General features: G+C 48.0%; 1 protein-coding gene across 3 annotated transcripts in view; it reads left to right on the top strand.

Moving 5' to 3' along the window:
• The window catches only part of LOC133464727 (serine/threonine-protein kinase D3-like), an 85,148-nt gene that overhangs the window by 46,477 nt on the left and 23,671 nt on the right, over window positions 1-15,000 (top strand). For 2 of the 3 annotated variants that reach the window (XM_061746876.1, XM_061746874.1), the window contains exons 6-10: window positions 1,420-1,612; window positions 1,690-1,767; window positions 3,537-3,705; window positions 5,612-5,735; window positions 11,765-11,842. In XM_061746876.1, coding sequence (XP_061602860.1) covers window positions 1,420-1,612; window positions 1,690-1,767; window positions 3,537-3,705; window positions 5,612-5,735; window positions 11,765-11,842 — 642 coding nt within the window. The remainder of the gene's footprint in view (window positions 1-1,419; window positions 1,613-1,689; window positions 1,768-3,536; window positions 3,706-5,611; window positions 5,736-11,764; window positions 11,843-15,000) is intronic. The other variant, XM_061746875.1, reaches the window with a different exon arrangement.

Genomic DNA, 15,000 nt, shown 5'->3' with positions numbered 1-15,000 from the left:
CCCAGATCAGAGTCATGTTTGCCCGTGTCCGTTAGAAGTTGTTACCGTCTCCTCAAACACACATACGTCTTTGTTTCCTCTGATTCAGGAGTGCCTAAGTGACTTTCTTTTAAAGCGGGTCTGGTTTGATTGGCTGGGAAGGTTCCAGACAGGTGTCAATCATCCAAACCCCTGACGCTCCACATGGGGGCGCTAGAACATTCAGAGGAGGTCCGCTGATACGAACAAACCCATAACAGTTCTATTTAATGACCATGTTAGTGCCCGTTATGTTATGGATTGGTGGTTGGTCGGACCCAGATGTAGGAGAGCAGGAGGCAGGAGTTCCAAAAATGTGTTTATTTTAACAAAAACAAAACGAATCAAAGAATCAAAAACTGCAAAAACCTGAGCAGAAAACACGGAGGGACAAACAGTACGGATCAGCAGGGAGCAAGGGAAAGACAAGACCAGACATACACAAGGGTTAACGAGACACAGGAGCAGACAATCAGGGCAGACAGGGAACAGGGAGGTCAAAGAAGAACTCAAACACAAAGACATGCGGTGCCGCCGAAATGCCATACTAAACAGTATTTACTCAAAAAGTATACTTACCGGTAATTTTGAAACACTTTTGAGTAAATATCAGTAGTGTGCATTAATTTGGACGTACTACTCAGAGCCACACGGGCCTTCCTGTCGTTGGGAGGGGGAGATGTTACCATGGTAACAACTCCTGTCACAGCAGCAGTGGCAGCTGTTACCATGGTAACAGCAGCAGTAGCAGCTGTTACCATGGTAACAGCAGCAGTAGCAGCAGCACCGCTCCACTCTTTCCCATTTATCCTGGCCCAAACAAGATGACATTATATAATATTATTATACACGAATATTATAATATTATATAATATTATTATACTTAATATTATACTTATGACATATACGTATCTGCGCAGCACTTAGCAACCAAACACCGCTGCATTGCATTGTGGGAAGTTTCTGCTTAGCTAGTGTCCATCAATCCACACTAATACATTTCTCCAGAATGAGTATGGATAGTACATACTATTGAGTACGTACTAATGTTTCGGACGCACTAAAAAATCTCACATACTGTTTTTGCTACTCATTAGGGTGGAAGTGTGGGATTTTGGACGCAGCCATGGGCTTCAAAATAAAACAGGAAGTAACAAACCGTGACACGTTATGGAATGAAAGTGGTTTAATAGTTTGGTTCCTGAAGAACCGCCGAGACACAGGTGCGACTAAATGCAGCAGAACGGCTGAGATGAACTCATTTCAGACGATACGTGTCACTTCAGAGCAGCAGTCGTTGACAGTGGATCAATACTCTGTTTATTTTACGATATCTTTGGTAAGAACTGATCCTATCCTTCCCTCTCCTCACCTGCTTCCCTCCCGGTCGTCCACCTGCAGCGCCCCCTGCTGCTGGGAGCTGTGAAGAGGAACTCCCTCCTGAGCGGCCGTCCCATCTGGATGGAGAAGATGGTCCTGGGTCGGGTGAAGGTCCCCCACACGTTCTCCGTCCACACCTACACCCGTCCCACCATCTGCCAGTACTGCAAACGCCTGCTGAAGGGCCTCTTCAGGCAGGGCCTGCAGTGCAAAGGTGAGCTCTCACACGGGCCCCCCGGCCGCTCGGCTCCCGGGCTGCTGCTGCACTAACGGGCTTTTCCTCTCTTTCAGACTGTAAATTCAACTGCCACAAGAGATGTGCAGCCAAAGTCCCCCGGGACTGTCTGGGGGAGGTGGACTTCAACGGGGGTGAGTCCCAGGAACCAGTCCAGAGGCTCGGAGCCCATCATGAGCCCCTCATGTCCCCTCAAGTCTGAGCTGGTTCTGCTGGTTTCCTCCAAACATGCTTCTGGACATGAAGACCAAACATGTCCACGTTGGTCTCATGTGTCCAGAGGACATGTGTCCAGAAGTCTGCTAGTTGGTTCAGATGCAGGTTGAATGGTTTCCACTCGTGAACGATCTTTCTCACTCACTGGTTTGGAACTGGTTTTATAATGACACCCAGATTGATGAGCAGCAACACTTGCTTCTCTAAGACCATTGCTGATGACGTTATCTCTTGGCATTGTGTTAAAGGAGCATGAGGCAGGATTTATGAAAAGAATTCGTATCCGTTTCAAGTTTTCTAGTAATAATGTCAGATGAAGCGTTCCAAACCCAAAAGAATGATTCCTCTAGTGCAGGGGTATTCAACTAGATTCGGCCGGGGGCCACATCTGCAAAAGGACTGTATGGAGAGGGCCGCACAATTTGAAAATGTGGGGGTTTTCAAAATGTATTTTGCACTCAAAGACGAAGACTTATGTAATTATAATACATTTGTATTATACATTTGAATATATCTAGTTTACATATGTATTAATTGTCTCCAGATTTAGTAATTGTGAATGTTAAATATAATATTCAGATAAAGAAATATTATTTTGAATGCAAGTTCATTTTGAAACCATGCATTGTGCAAACTTAATGAAATTGATATTGACCTACTTTTAATAAAACACGCCATAATGACAAAGCACCACTTTCCACCAAGATTTCCTTATTTGAATATTATATTAAGCATTGAGCACAACCATTTTAGTCCATAGTAGCCAGTTATAAAAATATTTAAAAAAAATAAAAAAATTCAACAAACACCCCCTTTTTTGAAATATGACCAGGGGCCACATAAAAGCTCCCGCGGGCCGCCAATTGAATATCCCTGCTCTAGTGTATCTCTCCGTTGCCTTGAACAGGCTGTTGCTGCAAAATGTGCTGCAATTGTGGGGCCGAATTTCCCGCGCTGGGCTGCGGATGTGACGTCAAATGAAGCTGCATGCGCGTTCTCCCCGTTCTCCCGTGCCGGCTTCACTGTTGGCTGCAGTACCCCCGACGGCCGTCGTGGCGAAGGGTGGCGCTAATGAGTCTCATTTCTTAAAAGGAGCCTCATGCTCCTTTAACCCTGAATCCTCCAGGGCAGTAAGCTGCAGAAACATCTGGTCTCACATCTCACGTTGGTCTCACATCTCACATGGTCTCACGTTCTGCTGGTGATCAGCTTGTCAACGATCACTTCAACTCCTCCCAAGGCAGCAGTTAGGGGGTACTTAGGACTGGCCACATATTTGTTTTCAAATAAAGTTAATTCTTCTTTTGAGGTCCTTTCCTTCTACAAAGGACCTCAGATGAAAACTGCAGGTAGTAACTTTTGCAGGACTGTACTTCGTACAGCCGGAGTTTAGCGTTTTAATTGATGTAAACACGTTCCCTGTTTATAATAAATACTGTAATAATATTTATTTTTGCTTATATTAAATAAGCACACAAAGCCAAGTATTGGAAGTAGATGTCAGAGAACATGTCAGGTGTCCCTGTTTTGGTTGATGAGCTGCTGGTCCTGGTGGGTCCATGTGGGTCCGGTGGGTCCATGTGGGTCCATGTTGGTCCGGTGGGTCCATGTTAGTCCGTTTGGGTCCATTTGGGTCCGTGTGGACGCTTCCACATCCCCAACCCAGATTGAGGTTGTTTTCTCTCAGCAGAGCCGCTCAGTCCCAGTCCAGACTCCGAGGCCACCATGGAGGTGGACTGTGACCTGAACAGCGACGGTGGTCAGAGCATGGACGAGCAGGACGAGCCATCCACACCAGAGGACAAGCTCTTCTTCATCGATGGAGAGAAAGATGACGAAACCATCAGAGCCATCAGGTGAGGACCGGTCTCCCGGTCTGTTGATCAGGGATCTGTACGCGTGATCAGGGACAGACGGATGGTGTTCAGCACGGGATAATATACGTCCTGCATCATTTGTCTCATCCAGCGAGAACAAAATAACTCTGAGGCTTTATGGCCAAGAAGAGAGTGTGCGTAGTAGGAGAGGATGAGAGAAATAGAGAAGAAAGTAAAACCCAAGACACTAGAATAACTTCTCACCACCAGAAAACCAAGTTCTTCTGATGTTTCCCACACACAGACGCACTATTCGAAACTAACTTCACATGTGCGCTCTGGTCATTCAACTGGGAAATGAGGAAGGACTTTGTTTTCTGTTGTGGAGGAACATGTCATCCAGATCCAGCAACGTGGATGCAGCACTAGACAAACGGTAAAATAAACCAACACACTTAAACTAATAAGCACAGTTGTGATGGGATCAGTGGTCCGGGTCACATTGTAAAACAAGACTAGTTAACTGTGTTAACTATGTTTCTCTGCCCAGACACAAAACAGCCTCTTACGTGGATCTTTGTAGTTGAAGAAAAAGGTGGTTTGGTTTGGCTGGTCAGCGTTCCTTGGTGAACAGCTGGATGGTTACGCTCCGCAGGTGATCCTGATAAAGAGCAGCTCTCTCTCCTGCTCTCCTCATCTCAGTGTTGATAAGGGGATGCAGCATGGGCATAACACCTGGGCCTCCTTCAGCTGCAGGTCGGTCCGAAGGCGTTCATGTCGGGGCATGCAAGGGTCCCTCGTTCGGCTCATCTGGGGCTCGGAACATTCGCGGGTCACTCGTTGCAGCGCTCCAGACTGTGGTTGCCATTTCAAGGCAACCAGATGCTTATTCCAGCACGATAATGGAGAAGGCCGGCCCATAGCTAGTAGCTGTTCATGCTAAAATAGGAGCTGGGGCCTTCTTCATAGCTCACAGAGAACTCCATGGGGCCATGGACAGGGCTGAGGGAGAAGAGAGAAAGAGAGAGAATACAGGGGGGAGCCTTGTCTTTATAGCCGGGCCTTGGCTGCACAAAATCGGCAGTGGCCCCTCCTGCGTTTTGGGGTCCATTCCCAATGAGGGGGCTATTCCTTATCACAGAAGGGCAGTAAATGCAAAGCCTGCTGGGGCTTTGAGTCATTATGGAGGTTCCTTTGTTTCAAACCATGCGGTCGGCTGTAAGAACTCAAGTCTGGCCTCAGAGTTAGGCCTCAGAATTGAAATCAAGTCTTTCTATGTTCAACGCAGGACTGTGGCCCAACAGTACTGAGATGGTACTCAGCTGGTCCAGACCAGGGTTATAATAGTTTTGAATTTTTCATTTTAGTTTAGTTTTATTTTGTTTTGACTTTTTCTCCTTCAATTCAGTTAGTTTTAATTAGTTTTTAGTGTGGGTTTGCTAGTTTTTATTAGTTTTTATATTTTCAAAAATGCTTAGTTTTAGTTTAGTTTTTATTAGTTTTAGTTTTAGTTTTAGTTTTGACGTCATGGGCCGTGAGGCGTTAAGGTGCCGTAGCTGCCAGTTGGAGATAAACGGCCAGAGTGGAATAAATTGATCATACCAAGAGGCTTATATTGACAAGGACAAAAACGGAGGAAATTATATCTATAATTTCAGTTCGTTTTAGTTAGTTTTCTAAACACGCAATGTAGTTTCAGTTAGTTATCATTTTTGTCTTTTAATTTTCGTTTTTATTTAGTTCAGTTAACAAAATTGTTTTTTCAATTTTAGTTTTCGTTATTTCGTTCGTTTTCGTGAACAATAATAACTCTGGTCTAGACTGGTCCACATTAGAAGATCTGGAGAGCTTTGAAACCAAGAAATGCCTCTTTTTCTGGTTGAGTTGCTCGTAGCTTCACAGACACCTGCTCCAACGCGATGTTTAATGATGTGCTCTCCTGCAGCCCGTCGACCAGCACCAACATCCCTCTGATGCGTCTGGTTCAGTCCATCAAACACACCAAGAGGAAAAGCTCCACGATGGTCAAAGAAGGTTGGATGGTCCACTACAGCAGCCGGGACAACCTGGTGAGACTCACACATACAGAACCTATAGCCCACATCTGAAGAGAGTTAAGTAGATAATGGAATATCTAGTAACAAAGGTGCATGGTCAGATATTACGATGCCAGACAAGTCAGACACCTGGACACCTTTAACACACCTGGATATCTTTAACACACCTGGACACCTTTAACACACCTGGACACCTTTAACACACCTGGACACCTTTAACACACCTGGACACCTTTAACACACCTGGACACCTTTAACACACCTGGACACCTTTAACACACCTGGACATCTTTAACACACCTGGACACCTTTAACACACCTGGACACCTTTAACACACCTGAATAACTTTAACACACCTGGACACCTTTAACACACCTGGACACCTTTAACACACCTGGACACCTTTAACACACCTGGACATCTTTAACACACCTGGACACTTTAACACACCTGGACACCTTTAACACACCTGGACATCTTTAACACACCTGAATATGTTTAACACACCTGGACACCTTTAACACACCTGAATATGTTTAACACACCTGGACACCTTTAACACACCTGGACACATTTAACACACCTGAATATGTTTAACACACCTGGACACCTTTAACACACCTGAACACCTTTAACACACCTGAACACCTTTAACACACCTGGACACCTTTAACACACCGGAATATGTTTAACACACCTGGACACCTTTAACACACCTGGACACCTTTAACACACCTGGACATCTTTAACACACCTGAATATGTTTAACACACCTGGACACCTTTAACACACCTGAATATGTTTAACACACCTGGACACCTTTAACACACCTGAACACCTTTAACACACCTGAACACCTTTAACACACCTGGACACCTTTAACACACCTGAATATGTTTAACACACCTGGACACCTTTAACACACCTGGACACCTTTAACACACCTGGACACCTTTAACACACCTGAACACCTTTAACACACCTGGACACTTTAACACACCTGAATATGTTTAACACACCTGGACACCTTTAACACACCTGAATATGTTTAACACACCTGGACATCTTTAACACACCTGAATATGTTTAACACACCTGGACACCTTTAACACACCTGAATATGTTTAACACACCTGGACACCTTTAACACACCTGGACACCTTTAACACACCTGGACACCTTTAACACACCTGAACACCTTTAACACACCTGGACACTTTAACACACCTGAATATGTTTAACACACCTGGACACCTTTAACACACCTGAATATGTTTAACACACCTGGACACCTTTAACACACCTGGACACCTTTAACACACCTGGACACCTTTAACACACCTGAACACCTTTAACACACCTGGACACTTTAACACACCTGAATATGTTTAACACACCTGGACACCTTTAACACACCTGAATATGTTTAACACACCTGGACACCTTTAACACACCTGGACACCTTTAACACACCTGGACACCTTTAACACACCTGAACACCTTTAACACACCTGGACACTTTAACACACCTGAATATGTTTAACACACCTGGACACCTTTAACACACCTGAATATGTTTAACACACCTGGACACCTTTAACACACCTGAACACCGTTAACACACCTGGACACTTTAACACACCTGAATATGTTTAACACACCTGGACATCTTTAACACACCTGGACACTTTAACACACCTGAATATGTTTAACACACCTGGACATCTTTAACACACCTGGACACTTTAACACACCTGAATATGTTTAACACACCTGGACATCTTTAACACACCTGGACACTTTAACACACCTGAATATGTTTAACACACCTGGACACCTTTAACACACCTGGACACCTTTAACACACCTGAATATGTTTAACACACCTGGACACCTTTAACACACCTGGACATCTTTAACACACCTGGACACTTTAACACACCTGAATATGTTTAACACACCTGGACACCTTTAACACACCTGGACACCTTTAACACACCTGGACACTTTAACACACCTGAATATGTTTAACACACCTGGACACCTTTAACACACCTGAATATGTTTAACACACCTGGACACCTTTAACACACCTGAATATGTTTAACACACCTGGACACCTTTAACACACCTGAACACCTTTAACACACCTGGACATCTTTAATACACCTGGACACCTTTAACACACCTGGACACCTTTAACACACCTGGACACCTTTAACACACCTGAATATGTTTAACACACCTGGACACCTTTAACACACCTGGACACCTTTAACACACCTGAATATGTTTAACACACCTGGACACCTTTAACACACCTGAATAACTTTAACACACCTGGACACCTTTAATACACCTGGACACCTTTAACACACCTGGACACCTTTAACACACCTGGACATCTTTAACACACCTGGACACCTTTAACACACCTGGACACCTTTAATACACCTGGACACCTTTAATACACCTGGACACCTTTAATACACCTGGACACCTTTAACACACCTGGACACCTTTAATACACCTGGACACCTTTAACACACCTGGACACCTTTAACACACCTGGACACCTTTAACACACCTGGACACCTTTAACACACCTGGACACCTTTAATACACCTGGACACCTTTAACACACCTGGACACCTTTAACACACCTGGACACCTTTAACACACCTGAAGCCATTTAATACGGGTCAAGTTAAGTCCACAAAAATAGAGATCTTTGAAGAAAATCAGTTTTTAGAACATTTATTCAAATAAGCAGAGAAACCTGTCAGTGATGGATCAGCTGCTGTTGGACTACTGGTAACTACTGATTCTGACTAGTTCCTATTGTTACCAACTGATTCTGACTAGTTCCTACTGGTTCCAATGGGCTTCAATTGATTCTGACTGGTTTCTACTGGTCTTGACTAGTTCAGGCAGTTTATTACTTGGACTGAATCCAACTAGTTGAGACTGGTTTCTATTGGTTGCTTGTGGTTCAGACTGGATCCAACTCGCTCTTACTGGTTTCAACTGGTTCGGACTGGCTTAGATTGGTTTCTGCTGGTTTCGACAGATTTTAACTGGTTTCAACTGGATCTGACTAGTTTCTACTGGTTCCGATGGGCTTCAACTGATTCGGACTGTTTTCTATTGGTTTCAACTGGTTCACACTGGTTGCGACTAGTTCAGACTGATTTTTACTAGTTGCGACTGGTTTGGACTGGATCCAACTGGGTCCGACAGAATCTGTCTGGTTGAGATTAGTTTCAACTGTTTGCTTCTGATTTCGACTGGATCCGACTGGTTCTTACTGGTTTCAACTGGTTCCGGCTGGTTTGGATTAGATTCGACTGGTTCCTACTGGTTTTGATGGGTTCTGACTGGTTCCGACTGCTTCTGACTAGTTCCGACTGGACCCGACTGGTTCCGACTGGTTCCGACTGGTTCCGACTGGATCCGACTGGTTCCTACTGGTTTTGATGGATTTTGACTGGATCCGACTGGTTCTTACTGGTTTCAACTGGTTCCGGCTGGTTTGGATTAGATTCGACTGGTTCCTACTGGTTTTGATGGGTTCTGACTGGTTCCGACTGCTTCTGACTAGTTCCGACTGGACCCGACTAGTTCTGACTGGTTCCGACTGGTTCCGAGTTCCGACTGGATCCGACTGGTTCCTACTAGTTTTGATAGATTCTGACTGGATATGACTGGTTCTTACTGGTTTCAACTGGTTTGGACTGGTTTAGATTGGTTTCGGCTGGTTTCGACAGATTTTAACTGGTTTCAACTGGTTCTGACTAGTTCCTACTGGTTCCGATGGGTTTCAACTGGTTCCTACTGGCTACTTTTTACTAGTTCCGACTGCTTCTGACTCTGACTGGACCCAACTAGTTCTGACTGGTTCCGACTGGATCCGACTGGTTCCTACTGGTTTTGATAGATTCTGACTGGATATGACTGGTTCTTACTGGTTTCAACTGGTTTGGACTGGTTTAGATTGGTTTCGGCTGGTTTCGACAGATTTTAACTGGTTTCAACTGGTTCTGACTAGTTCCTACTGGTTCCGATGGGTTTCAACTGGTTCCTACTGGCTACTTTTTACTAGTTCCGACTGCTTCTGACTCTGACTGGACCCAACTAGTTCTGACTGGTTCCGACTGGATCCGAATGGTTCCTACTGGTTTTGATGGATTCTGACTGGATCCGACTGCTTCTCACTGGTTCTGACTGGTTCGGACTGGATCCGACAATTAACTTTTAAACCACAAGTCTGTGTGGTGAAAAGCTGGATGAGGTGACACTACAGCTGGCCCCATTACACGCCAACAGCCTCAGCTCTGGGGGGACAAAGTGGTATTAGAGCATTTAGTTGTTGGTACAGCAGCGCTGCACACATCCCTGTGGTCGGGGTTGGTACTGCAGCATCCCTGTGGTCTGGGTTGGTACTGCAGCATCCCTGTGGTCTGGGTTGGTACTGCAGGCATCCCTGTGGTCTGGGTTGGTACTGCACACATCCCTGTGGTCTGGGTTGGTACTGCAGCATCCCTGTGGTCTGAGTTGGTACTGCACGCATCCCTGTGGTCTGAGTTGGTACTGCACACATCCCTGTGGTCTGGGTTGGTACTGCAGGCATCCCTGTGGTCTGGGTTGGTACTGCACGCATCCCTGTGGTCTGGGTTGGTACTGCAGCATCCCTGTGGTCTGGGATGGTACTGCAGCATCCCTGTGGTCTGAGTTGGTACTGCAGGCATCCCTGTGGTCTGGGTTGGTACTGCAGCATCCCTGTGGTCTGAGTTGGTACTGCAGGCATCCCTGTGGTCTGGGTTGGTACTGCACGCATCCCTGTGGTCTGGGTTGGTACTGCACACATCCCTGTGGTCTGGGTTGGTACTGCAGCATCCCTGTGGTCGGGGTTGGTACTGCAGGCATCCCTGTGGTCTGAGTTGGTACTGCAGGCATCCCTGTGGTCTGGGTTGGTACTGCAGCATCCCTGTGGTCGGGGTTGGTACTGCAGGCATCCCTGTGGTCTGAGTTGGTACTGCAGGCATCCCTGTGGTCTGGGTTGGTACTGCACGCATCCCTGTGGTCTGGGTTGGTACTGCACACATCCCTGTGGTCGGGGTTGGTACTGCAGGCATCCCTGTGGTCTGGGTTGGTACTGCAGGCATCCCTGTGGTCTGGGTTGGTACTGCAGCATCCCTGTGGTCTGGGTTGGTACTGCACGCATCCCTGTGGTCTGGGTTGGTACTGCAGCATCCCTGTGGTCGGGGTTGGTACTGCAGCATCCCTGTGGTCTGGGTTGGTACTGCAGCATCCCTGTGGTCGGGGTTGGTACTGCACACATCCCTGTGGTCGGGGTTGGTACTGCAGCATCCCTGTGGTCTGGGTTGGTACTGCACACATCCCTGTGGTCGGGGTTGGTACTGCAGCATCCCTGTGGTCGGGGTTGGTACTGCAGGCATCCCTGTGGTCTGGGTTGGTACTGCACGCATCCCTGTGGTCTGGGTTGGTACTGCAGCATCCCTGTGGTCTGGGTTGGTACTGCACACATCCCTGTGGTCGGGGTTGGTACTGCAGGCATCCCTGTGGTCTGGGTTGGTACTGCACGCATCCCTGTGGTCTGGGTTGGTACTGCAGGCATCCCTGTGGTCGGGGTTGGTACTGCACACATCCCTGTGGTCGGGGTTGGTACTGCAGCATCCCTGTGGTCTGGGTTGGTACTGCAGGCATCCCTGTGGTCGGGGTTGGTACTGCAGGCATCCCTGTGGTCGGGGTTGGTACTGCAGCACCCCTGTGGTCTGGGTTGGTACTGCACACATCCCTGTGGTCTGGGTTGGTACTGCACACATCCCTGTGGTCGGGGTTGGTACTGCACACATCCCTGTGGTCTGGGTTGGTACTGCACACATCCCTGTGGTCGGGGTTGGTACTGCCGCATACAGGGCCCGTAAAGATGACAGCACACTAACACACGTGAAGCGTTTTCACACGATGGCACAAGGATGCATGCGTGACTCTGTGTGATGATGTTTTGTGTTTGCAGAGGAAGAGACATTACTGGAGGCTGGACAGCAAGACTCTGACTCTGTTCCAGAACGAAAGTGGAGCCAAGTTCTACAAGGTAGGGGACCCGATCAGGCCGGATCCGGTTTCAGCCACTCGTTCAAACAAAGCGGCGGTGCAAGGGGGAGGAGAGGAGTCGCCGTGGAACTCATGAGAAATTAAAACTCGTGAATGCCCGCAGTTAACCGGCTGATTCAGCGCCTCAGCGTCCAGCCGGTGTCGGTGCGAGCTTCAGCACCTCCGGCAGGAAGGAAGTCCACCTCGCCGGACGCTGCGGTGTTGAGTTTCTGTCTGGAGGTGATGCGGCGGCGTAACCAGCAACGCCTCTGAGCTCCACACGCAGCACTTCATTCACACTGCTAAAGCCCACAGTAAAGAGCTCGAAGAAGAAGGCTTCAAAACATTTGCACATTCACCAAATGACTGTAAATATGTTTATAAAAAGACAAAAGACTGTTTAGGTGCCATGAAAAGAGCCGGTTAAAACGCGTTGATGAGTTGGGACGGACCGCCACCGTGCAGTCGGACGACAACCAGGAAGTGATCCTGAAAAATGGCTCCTTCTTCTTTTAACTCGTTACTTTCACTCGTCAGGACAAAAAGTTAGAAACAGCAGGATGTGGGACATCATGAGGCCTTGCGGCTGTCATTTGTCTTCGGGTTTGGTCTGTTGGGGCCGTAAAGTTGAGCATCTTAGACCTGACGTCTGGTGGACTGGAGATCCATGCCTGGTTGTTCTGTAGGATCTGTGCACGTGCCTAGGGGGCCAGTGTTGTGCAGGTTCATACCTCTCATGAACTAGTTCAAAGTTCAGTTCACATAGTTTAAAAATGAACAGATCACATTCATAGTTCACCATTTTCACTAGTTCCAATTCAGTTCATTTCAATATTTTTAGGTGAGAAGTACGAATGAAACGGCCTCCTATCCTAAAACTGTTCACCGTATAGCAGTGGTCTCCAACCCTGGTCCTGCAAGTTTTAGATATTTCCCTGCTTCAGCACCCTGATATAAATGACTGTCATTAACAGACTTGTGCAGACCTGGATGACAAGCTGATGACGACCATTAATTAGAATCAGGTGTGATGATGCAAGGAAACATCTAAAACATGCAGGACAGGGGTCCCCAGGACCAGGGTTGGAGACCCTGCTGTAAACAATCATGTATCGTCCTAGTGGCTTTTCAACTTTATTCAGAGACTGTAAATCTCCAACAACGTAGTCCATTATCAGTGTTTCTACCTGTTGCTGGGAAATCAACCCCCTGAAGGCTGAAGGCTGAAGGCAGTGGGACTGGGGTCGTTTTTCAGAATCAGAATCAGAATCAGAAAAGGGTTTATTGCCAAGTTTGTTAACACACACAAGGAATTTGATATAGTGATTGGTGCAATACAATACAAATATAAAAGCAAATATGTAAGAGATAAAATAAAATGTATGAACAGAAATGTACAATATGAGGTTTTTAAAGTGCCGGATATGAGTCTGTACAAAAGTTACTTAGGATGTGCGTTAATGTAACGCATACGGTCAGGATTGGAGTCTTTACGTTAATGTAACGTAGGGATGGGGGGGACCGGGGGTCCAGGGGGGACCGGGGCCTTGTTGACGAGGACAGCTGCAGTCGGGAAAAAACTGTTTTTGTGGCGTGAGGTTTTGGTCCTGATGGAGCGCAGCCTCCTGCCAGAGGGAAGAGTCTGGAACAGTTTATGTCCGGGGTGGGAGGGTCTGCTGCAATCTTTCCTGCACGCTTCAGGGTCCTGGAGGCTGCAGGTCCTGGAGGCTGCAGGTCCTGGAGGCTGCAGGTCCTGGAGGCTGCAGGTCCTGGAGGCTTCAGGGTCCTGGAGGCTGCAGGTCCTGGAGGCTGCAGGTCCTGGAGGCTGCAGGTCCTGGAGGCTGCAGGTCCTGGAGGCTGCAGGTCCTGGAGGCTGCAGGTCCTGAAGGCTTCAGGGTCCTGGAGGCTGCAGGTCCTGGAGGCTGCAGGTCCTGGAGGCTTCAGGGTCCTGGAGGCTGCAGGTCCTGGAGGCTGCAGGTCCTGGAGGCTGCAGGTCCTGAAGGCTTCAGGGTCCTGGAGGCTGCAGGTCCTGGAGGCTGCAGGTCCTGAAGGCTTCAGGGTCCTGGAGGCTGCAGGTCCTGGAGGCTGCAGGTCCTGGAGGCTTCAGGGTCCTGGAGGCTGCAGGTCCTGGAGGCTGCAGGTCCTGGAGGCTTCAGGGTCCTGGAGGCTGCAGGTCCTGGAGGCTGCAGGGTCCTGGAGGCTGCAGGTCCTGGAGGCTGCAGGTCCTGGAGGCTGCAGGTCCTGGAGGCTGCAGGTCCTGGAGGCTGCAGGTCCTGAGGCTTCAGGGTCCTGGAGGCTGCAGGGTCCTGGAGGCTGCAGGTCCTGGAGGCTGCAGGTCCTGGAGGCTGCAGGTCCTGGAGGCGTGCTTTAGGGCTGTTGAGGGTTTTCTTGGTCTTTCCTGATCACTTTTTTTGATTGTCAAGGACTCGCAGATATTTTCTCACACTGGACGTTGATTTGAAGTTGACGAGGCAGACTTGTTTTCTAGGCGCAGGTGGACATAATTTGCACAGAAAGGTTAGATCTTTACCGTCAGACTCTTTGAAGGAGGATTATTCCGTGATAAATTGGACCTAAACAGTGAAGCTGAAACTCACATAATCTGAACAGTTCAAATTCCAGTTTATCTGCAGAATGAACAAGTTCATGTTCAAGTTCTTTATTTGCAAATATGTTGCGTTCAGTTCAACGTTCTCACAGAAAGGAACGTGTTCGTGCTCGTTCATGCACAACACTGCTGAAAACTGTGCACGTTCTGGTCATCAGCCGGGTCTGGCAACGTCGTGCCAGACTTTGCTCCTGGTTTTTGACTTCCTAGCAGTGACCTCAGCTCCGCCCTGCCACTCCATCACTTCCTTCTTTCATTCTCTGCCTCCTTTCATCTGGTGACTGCCCCTGACCTGTTGACCCTTCTTTGAAGACGAGGATGGAGGGAGGGGAGGGGGCGAGTGGCCGTCCTTCTGGCTCACCACCACGCTGTCAAGTGGCCGAAGCCTCCGAGGCGCGTCCTGCTGCTGGGGGGGGGGTGAGGCATGGACGCCAGGGCGGGGCTTAGGGGCGGAAGAGGTGTGGGAGGGGAACTTGGCAGAAGACGAAACGTTCAGGTGCGTCTGAGGGGCACGAGGACACCACCGAGCCAGTCGCTCCTCTGTGAATGTT

This window comes from Cololabis saira, chromosome 18 (assembly GCF_033807715.1).
Source record: "Cololabis saira isolate AMF1-May2022 chromosome 18, fColSai1.1, whole genome shotgun sequence".
NCBI classification, from domain to species: Eukaryota; Metazoa; Chordata; class Actinopteri; order Beloniformes; family Belonidae; genus Cololabis; species Cololabis saira.
This window is presented reverse-complemented; position numbering and strand designations above follow the sequence as displayed.